A 9,154-nucleotide genomic window follows, 5' to 3' on the forward strand; every position below is an offset into this window, starting at 1 on the left:
CAGTACCTCCTCATAAGGTCATTGTGAGGCTCAAAGAAGGTGACGCTTGTAAAGCACATTGCAAGGTGCCTGGCACATAGTAAGTGCTCAATAAATAATAGTTATTATTTATTATTGTCACTACCACCTTCTAACGCTGTTTAGAGGAATGAGTGAGAGTTTAAAGCAGTGACTAGCACATAGTAATTATGCAGTAAATATGAGCTATCCCCAGTGTCATCCAAAGAGACCATTACAAATCAGAATTCTCAGGCCAAATAACAGATTTTGAGACTGGAGTGGAATGCAGCAATTGTCTAGTTCAGTTGAATCACTTCACAGATACAGAAACTGAGACCGAAAGGGGTAAAGTTGGGGTGACTATATGTCCCAGTTTTCCCAGGATAGTCCCATTTTATGCCTGTGGTCCCAGCATAATTCTTTTTTTTTTTAACATCTTTATTGGAGTATAATTGCTTTACATTGGTGTGTTAGTTTCTGCTTTATAACAAAGTGAATCAGCTATACATATACATATATCTGCATATCTCCTCCCTCTCCCAGCATAATTCTTAATGGCACCCCTTTCATTCTCAGAGAAGACTCTGTTTGGATGATCAATGATCTGGTCTCCATGGGAATGGCCTGGGCCAGGTACCATAGCCACCATCACTATTGATACACCACCCTCGGGGACAGGCCAGGAAACACATTTCCCTTTCTCTGTCCCGCGGCAGCCGTGTACATACACGCACTTACACGCCCCTTTCTTCTGAGGGGTCCCGGTGGATGCGATGAGGACGGGCTGTCCCCTGGCCCCACTGCTGCTCACATAAACTGGCTTAGAAAACTCCTTGGCTGCAGTTCCACACGGTACTCTTTGTGGGGCTAGAGGCGCCGCAGAGACCCCCCCGGGTAAATGACCCTGGAGACCTGAGGGGTCCTGGCCTCTACCCCGACCACGGCAGTGAGGGCCTGGGTGGGGTGGATGAGGGGAACCTTCCAGAGTCAAGCCTTCTATTAGCTGCATAAGGGTTCTTTTCACTGCTTCAGGCTGACCTCACTCTCACCAGATCCACCTTCTCAACCCTGGCCCGCCTTGGGGGGAAGCAGAGCTTTATTCCTTAACAAGGATGGTGCTTGTCTGCTGTGGTCTGTACCCCACAGCAGACTCGGTCCGGCCTCGAACTGTCAGGGTGAAATGCATGGCATCTGGGCATGGGTGGGGTCAGGTCACACACCCCATTTGCTGAGTGGCTTTCGCCAGCTCTCTCCCCTCTCTGGGCCTCAGTTTCCCTGAAGAGGTAGGACAGGATGATTATAAGCTAGAATGTTCCAACACTAGGGCAGGGTGCCCAGGCCAGGCCCAGGGTCGGGGGCTGACCAAAGCCAGGCCTCAAGGCAGAAGGCCCCGCTTCCTGGTATTGTTTCTCAGCTTCCCCAGCCCACAGGAGGGTCTTGGTATCTCAGACAGGGAGGCCGAGTGCACCCAGAGATACAGTGCCTTCTGTGGCTGTCCCGGGGGCTGTGGACGTTACCAGGGCAGGTTGGCTATGGTTTGAGATAAGCTGGCAGAGACTGGAGAAAAGAGATTAGTTGCTGGGGTAAGAAGGTCAGCTGCCTGACTCCCCCGTGGCCCCAACCCTGAACTTGGGGCCTCGTGACCTAGTGTCAGGCTGCCTAGACAAATGGAGAAGAAGAAAGAAATTCGGACACCTCGAAAGTGAAAGAAGGAAAAAAAGATGGGAAATACCCAAGTTGGCAGTTCATCGACCGTCCATTTCACAGAGCAATAAACTGAGGCCGGCAGGCACTTGTGGTGAACAAGTAAATGTCCCTGCTCTCAGATCACATCAATGAAAAGCCTCAACTCTGGGGTCAGGGTCTCAATCCTGCTGTGTCCCTAACTTACTGTGTGACCTGGGCAAGTAACTTGACCTTTCTGAGCCTCAGAGTTCTCATCTGTAAAATGGGTGCTAGTTACGCTTCCAGAACAGAAGGATTCAGGATGAGTATGCATACACCATAGATGTGATTTTCATCAAGCCAAGCCTGACACTTCTCAGGGCACCACACCCAGCCCTTAACTGCCATGGATTCAGCCTTCCACTTTACAGAGGGGGAAACTGAGGCTGGAAAGATCAGAGACTTGCAGGAGACCCCTCAGATTTGTTGGAAGAACTCCAAGGATGCTGGGTATGTGTGTGGGGGGGTGCCCTGGCTAGTAGGTGTGTTCCTGCCAGAAGGGAAGGGGGAGGGAGGAAAGGGATGAAGGGGATATCCGTGGCCGGTCTGCAGGCGCTGTGATAAGCTTTATCAAACGGCCTCCCAGGTAGTATAGGCCTCAGCCTGCTTGCTCTCTGGCCTCAGAGACCTCAGAAAGAGCTAGAGCTCACCTTTCCCACGCCTGGGCCAGAGTCCCAGCCAGGCGGCCCCTCTCTGACCTCAAGGGAGTGGTTCCCATCAGAAGTCAAACTCAGGGATTTGGCATTTAAGGCCACTTTCCTGGGAATAGCAAAGAAGGCTGGACACTGGGCATCTGGGGATGGGGTGGTTGGGGCCTCAATGTCCCTTCATCCATCACTGGAGTCCCTGGAGCAAGACCAGCAAACAGCTGCTAACATCTGGAGAGCACTCCCTCATGTCAGGCCCTTCTCACCTAACGACCTTCCACCAGGAGTGCTTTACCTCAGAAAGGCTAAGCAACTTGCCCAGGGTCACACAGCGGGTAGGCAATCTGGTCCACACCAGAAGAACCCAGGTCTGTCTGTCCAGCTCCTGAGCCTGAGGCAGCCTCCCAAGGCTAGAGAAAGAACTAGGGGAACATAAAACTGCCCACTCAGAGGGCTGGAGCCAGCTGAGGTTCTCTCCACCAACCAGACCCTCTTTGGGCCTGATCCCAGAGGCTTCATCAGGTTGCGTGGGTTTGCAGGGGTGGCTGTTGATAAGAATTGGGAAGTTGTTCTGATGTGGGAAAAGGCAGGCAGGACCTTGATGGACCCATGTGGCGGCAAACCTCCCCCTCAACCCTGGTGACAACAGGTTGTCAGGAACCCAGGCGTCCAGAAGCACAGACTTATCTACAAGACTGAGTGGCCTGAGGAGACATCTCTGCACTCTCTGGCCTCAGTTCCCTCATCTGTAAAATGGGGCATGACTGCTGGGAATTTCTCAGGGGGTGAAGAGGAACGGCGTCACCTGTCCCATGGTCAGGGGACAACGAAATCACAGAACAGGGAGGTGCGGGCGTGAGACTCACCGGTCACAGCACAGAAGGTGAGGCTGTCCACGCCGGCCTCGTAGTTTCGGCCCTCGAAGTGCAGCGTCAGCCGGAAGGGCTGGCCCCGTCGCACCACCAGCTTCTCCCTGCACAGGTCAGCCGTGTGGTGGTCACGGCCATTGGCCTCCAGCTCCAGGTCACACCTCTCCAGAACAAGATCTGTGGAGACAGTGAGGGGCTTGAGCCGTGGTTCCATCCCTCAGGCAGCTGTGAGCCCTGAGCTCCCTGGATGTGAGGGGTTCAGGGCGCCCCCGGGAGCCAGCCTTCCCAATCCCCACCCGCCCTGTCACCCCAGGAGCTAACTGGGTCTGAATCTCCCCAACTCTTATTTTTTTGGCTGTGCTGCGCGGCTTGCAGGATCTTAGTTCCCCGACCAGGGATAGAACCTGGGCCCGCTGCAGTGGAAGCCAGGAGTCCTAACCACTGGACTGATGGGGAATTCCCTCCCCAGCTCTTTTTTTTTTTTTTAAACATCCTTATTGGAGTATAATTGCTCTACAATGGTGTGTTAGTTTCTGCTGTATAACAAGGTGAATCAGCAATATGCATACATATATCCCCATATCCCCTCCCTCTTGCGCCTCCCTCCCACTCTGCCTATCCCACCCCTCTAGGTGGTCACAAAGCACTGAGCTGATCTCCCTGTGCCATGCGGCTGCTTCCCACTAGCTATCCACCCTATGTTTGGTAGTGTATATATGTCCATGCCACTCTCTCACTTCGTCACAGCTTACCCTTCCCCCTCCCCATATCCTCAAGTCCATGCTCTAGTAGGTCTGTGTTTTATTCCCGTCCTACCCTGCGGGAGTCCAGCTCCTGCAGGTCCAGGAATACCCGAGGGCTGGACAGCGTCGGTGAGGGGAGGTTAAATAAAGAAGGGCTTTCCCACTTTTTAAACATCCTTATTGGAGTATAATTGCTCTACAATGGTGTGTTAGTTTCTGCTGTATAACAAGGTGAATCAGCAATATGCATACATATATCCCCATATCCCCTCCCTCTTGCGCCTCCCTCCCACTCTGCCTATCCCACCCCTCTAGGTGGTCACAAAGCACTGAGCTGATCTCCCTGTGCCATGCGGCTGCTTCCCACTAGCTATCCACCCTATGTTTGGTAGTGTATATATGTCCATGCCACTCTCTCACTTCGTCACAGCTTACCCTTCCCCCTCCCCATATCCTCAAGTCCATGCTCTATCACAGGTTGCGCACACTGCGGCAAGCGGGGAAGGCTTTGCACCTCCCAGCCGTGGGCCCTCAGGCAACTCAGCTTTTCTGAGCCTCACTTTTCCCCATGTGTCCACAGGTGGGGACAGCAGGACCCACCTAACAGGGCTGTGGTGAGCCATTTAGCCCAGTGCCTGGCTCATAATAAATGCCTACTAAACACGAGCTAGTCTATTGTGATTGGAGGGCTCTTTTGGTAAAAAGGGGGGTGGTATTCGGTATCGATTAATTACACAGGCTTTGCCTTTTAGGTTCAATTTCCAATTTCCAGAAAATACAGAGGACTGAGGAAGATATAAACACAGAACCAGGAAGCAATCAACAAAATTCATACTCTGGGAAACTGTAGGTAAAGTATTCGGTTTCTTTAACAAATAAATTGCAAAAAAAAAAAGAAAAAAGAAAAAAGAAAAGACAAGAAAAAAAAGTTGAAGGGATAACCTATAGACTAAGAGAAACCGAAAACACATTACAACCCACTGTGCTATGTGACCCTTATTTGGATTTTGATTTTAAAAACTATTTATTACATGCATGAGGCAATTAGAAATTTGAATACTGATGTATAATGGTGATATTAAGGAATTTTTAATTTGTTTATGTCTAAAAAGGAGTCCTTATTCTTTGGAGAGATATATTGAAATATTTACGGATGAAATGATGTGATGCCCGGGATTTGTTTCCAAATAATGGGTTGTGGGGTGTGAGGGCAGGAGGCAACAGTAGCCATAAGTTGGTGGTAGTTGGGACCAGGTGACGAGAACATAGGCATTTATTCTACTGTTCTCTCTACTTTTATGTATGTTCAATATGCTCCATAATAAAAAATTTTTTTCAATGACAGAGGTTTTGGAGTCTTCTGGACTTGAGTTTCAGTTCTGCTGTGCCGCTGTGTGATCCTGGGGAAGGTGTCTCTCCATCTCTGTGCCTCCTTTTCTGAAGCATCAAAGGGCTGCTGTGAGGTCTAGCAGAGGACACCCTTTCCCCGGGGCCGAGCCCAGGGCAAAAGTTTGATATGTGAAAGTTCTCTTTTCCCATATTTTCAGAGGGAGCTGAAGACCAGGGAGGGATTGGGGTGATGGGAGAGTGAGGGTCAAATCTCATAAAACTTGGCAAAGCTCAATCTGACCTAATCAAGGTCAAGATTAGGGGGACCGTAGGGTGAGAGGAGTGGGCAAGGGAGATGCTCAGAATTATGAGACCCTTAAGAGTATGTGGTCCCACTGAGGCCCAGGGGCAGGGATTTGCCAAAGTCACCCAGCAAGTGGGTCCCTCCACAGGGACATACATGCAGGTCTCCTCCCTCCCGCCATGGAATATCCCCCAAATGAGGCGCAAACAAATTGCCCAGTAACTGCCGAGGGCTTTGACATGGATTATCTCCACTTAAACCTCACAACTACCCGCCTACACAGCTACTATCACTACCTTCACTTTGTAGACAGAGACATTACATGGCCCCAGGTCTCACGGCAAGCACAAGCTGAAGCTTTGGGGTTTGAATCCAGGGCTGTAGATTCGGGAGCCCCCACTAGTAACAACCTCACTCACAGCTCAGGATTTGTTGTCCATCCCCCCTGCCCCCCTCCACTCCTCCCATCCCCGCCCATGTCCTGTGTTGTTTCAAGCCTAGGAGGAGACCCGGGGGAAGTTGAGGCCCCTGAAATCACAGCAAGAGAGACCTCCGCTAGCCACAAGGAAGAACCTCCTGCTGGCCTGCTGGGGTGAAGAAACACTGATTTGGGAAACTTCAACTCCAGAGAGCTTAAGCAAGAAAGAGGCCACTGTTGTCCCCCTAGGAGAACTTAGAGAGATGGTCAGTCCCTGGTCTGGGGCAGATGCAGCGCTTTCTCACTCTAATAGTCTGGAGAAAGATTTCCAGAAATCATGCCCAGCTCTAGAGGTGCAGAAACACTGGGGTCTAGGATCTTAGGATTTCTGCACTGAGAAAGGACCCGAGGTCTTCCAGGCCACCGGGACCCCTGTAGGAAGTGGCCACTCTGGCAGTGGGGCAGGGGGCTCATCATAATTGGCATCTCCATAGTCCCCCAGGTCTACTGAGCCCCACTCTTGGGGACAGGGTGGGAAACTGCATGGGGCACAAGTGGCCGCCTAGGTGATGCGTCGCTGCCAGCCCTGAGCTGGCTTTCGATCGCATGTGTTGGGGAGCTGGGTGCCAGAGAGGGACAAAGATGGCCCGAGATCACACAGCAGGTCAGGCACGTCGGTGGTTCCTCCTGCTTGTTCCTGCTCCACGTGCCCTGGGTCCCTCTCCACGTTCGCTCTGCGCACCCTCCTTCCTGGGGGCTGCGGTGGTGCAGAGGCCGCCTCCAAATGGACTTGACCCAAGAGTCAGCCAGGATGCTGAGTCCAGCAGCATTAGTACAGGCGCATCCCCCATCATAGAAATCCCTCCTCTGAAATGGTAGCCCTGCCCGTGTGTGTGTGTGTGTGTGTGTGTGTGTGTGTGTGTGTGTAGGAAATGAATTGAGCCCCTTCTCCAGTCCTCTCACAGATGTACCGAGGACTGGCATTACTGTCCATGTTTTACAGGAGGGGAAACTGAGACCCAACCAGGGGCCAAGGACCAGGGTTGCAGAACTTGAGGGCAGGGAGGGACCTAGGAGAGCAAGTCTACTCTCAGGCCTCTCCCCCATAGGATGCTGGGAGCTCCTCTCTGGCCCCTGAGGCCAAGGAGACAGCCAGGCTTGGGTTACACACCACCACGGACGAACCAAAACTAAGTACCTGAGTCCAGGCCAGCACGCTCTGTACAGCTTCACGCCTGGCATGCAGCAGGGAGCCAGCTCCCACTAACTGACGGAGGACAAGTGACAATGGTCTGCTAACACAGTACTTTACCGTTCATAACACGCCTTCGTGTTCCATTGCCTCATCTGATCCGGGAAGGCAGAGGTTAATGAGCATGCCCTGGGGATGGGGAAGCTGAGGCCCCAAGCAGAGCCAGGACTGGGAGCCAGGCACCTCTCACCCAGCCCAGCCCACCTGTTGCGCTCCAAACTGGGGACTTACGGATTGAGCCCAGCCCGGTCCTGACCCCCACTGCACCGGTGGGGCCACAGAGACCAGGTAAGGTTGGCTGGACCCGGGGCCCCTGAGCGGTCGCAGCGGCGCTGACCCTGATACTCACCCTCGGCCATGGTCGGGTGGTGGCTGTGCTCCTCAGACCGGTGGCAGGACTCTCCAAGTGCAGACTACTAGCAACAGGCAATGCAGAGGCTGAGACCGACGGTGAACTTATAGCCCGCTTAGGGGCGGGCTAGGGGCGGGGCCTCGCGGGAAGGCGGGGACCTGGCGGGGAGGCGGTGCCCTGTCTGGGTCCACGCTCCTCTCCACCAGCCGGCTGGGGCGCACCCCGGGTTCAGGAGACGAGGGAGGAAGTGAAGGTTGGGCAAGGGCGCCCCCTGGGGAAACAGCGTAGGGCTGGGACGGCAGCCACGGGGACACACAGACCAGGACACCCAGACACACCTGGATACACAGAGTCAGATCTTGGGTAACAGAGACACCTGGATATAGAAACACACACACAGATACAGACACACAATTGCACTAGGACACACAGGCATACTTGGATACACAGACATGGACCCGCAGTCAGGTCAGACCCGGGATCAAGAAGACACACACACCGTCAGATAAAGATACATATGGAGCAGACACAGACACACAAACAGGGACGTAGGGTTGTGGACGCACAGAGACACAGACACACTGTGACAGATACGGCAAATAAACCTGGACACACAGAGACGGTGATGTGGACAGAAAATCAGATTAAAATCAGAGACATGCCTGTACATAGCTACAGCCAGACACACACGGACAGGTACCCACCAAGAACCACACACAAATAAGCAGGTGTCCGGATGCACCCAGCTCACAGACACACACCACCAGAGGTGGACACAAAATCAGATTGGGGCACTTACAGACACACAAAGGTGCAGATACTGGGAGACGGACACACAGACAGACATGGCCCCACGTACAGACATGCAGACATACCCACAAAGGCAGACACAACATACCTGTCTCTGTCGCAAAATCCAGAGACATCCCCCTATCTCATGCATCCCTCTATCCATCTAATCGTCCATCCATCTAATCATTCATTCATCCATCTACTCACCCATCCATCCATCTATCCATCCATCCACTTACCCCTCCCCCACTCCCTCCCTCTACTGATGATGTTCCTTCAGGTCCAGCCTGTGCCAGAAGGAAACAAAGCCAACATCCCAGGGACTCAACCTCTGACCTCTCACTCCTAGCACCCTAGGGGGTGGGGGGATCACCCATTCTTCTCCCTCTGGTCCCCCAGCCTCCTATGGTTCTTAGCCACCACAAGTCCTGAACAGGGAGGGTCCTTGGAAAGGCAGGGGCCTGTAAGCCTCCTCCAGCCCTTTTTCCAGAATAAGTTCCATATCTATTGATGGATTTAGGCTACAAAATTGGCCCCAGTTTCCATTCTTGTGTGACACAGCGCAGGGAACAAACCTGTGTTGTTTTAGTAGATGTGTGTCCCTGAGTCAAGTGGACCCTGCCTGAGGTCTTAGTGAACAAACTTACAACGGTTTTGGGCCCTGCTGACCCATAAAATAGCCCAATGGGTGAACCTTGTCATTGCCCCATCTTATAGATTGTT

The 9,154-nt window shown here is 52.6% G+C and overlaps 1 protein-coding gene across 1 annotated transcript in view; it reads right to left on the reverse strand.

The window, feature by feature from the left end:
• Nucleotides 1-7,742, reverse strand: part of TGM2 (transglutaminase 2) — a 33,191-nt gene extending 25,449 nt beyond the window's left edge. The window contains exons 1-2 of the mRNA XM_007111815.3: nt 7,637-7,742; nt 3,239-3,418 (exon numbers count right to left, since the gene is read on the reverse strand). Coding sequence (XP_007111877.1) covers nt 3,239-3,418; nt 7,637-7,646 — 190 coding nt within the window. The 5' untranslated portion in view covers nt 7,647-7,742. The remainder of the gene's footprint in view (nt 1-3,238; nt 3,419-7,636) is intronic.
• Between the last annotated feature and the right edge of the window lie 1,412 nt (nt 7,743-9,154).

The sequence above is a fragment of the Physeter macrocephalus genome, unplaced genomic scaffold (assembly GCF_002837175.3).
Source record: "Physeter macrocephalus isolate SW-GA unplaced genomic scaffold, ASM283717v5 random_637, whole genome shotgun sequence".
Taxonomy (NCBI): domain Eukaryota; kingdom Metazoa; phylum Chordata; class Mammalia; order Artiodactyla; family Physeteridae; genus Physeter; species Physeter macrocephalus.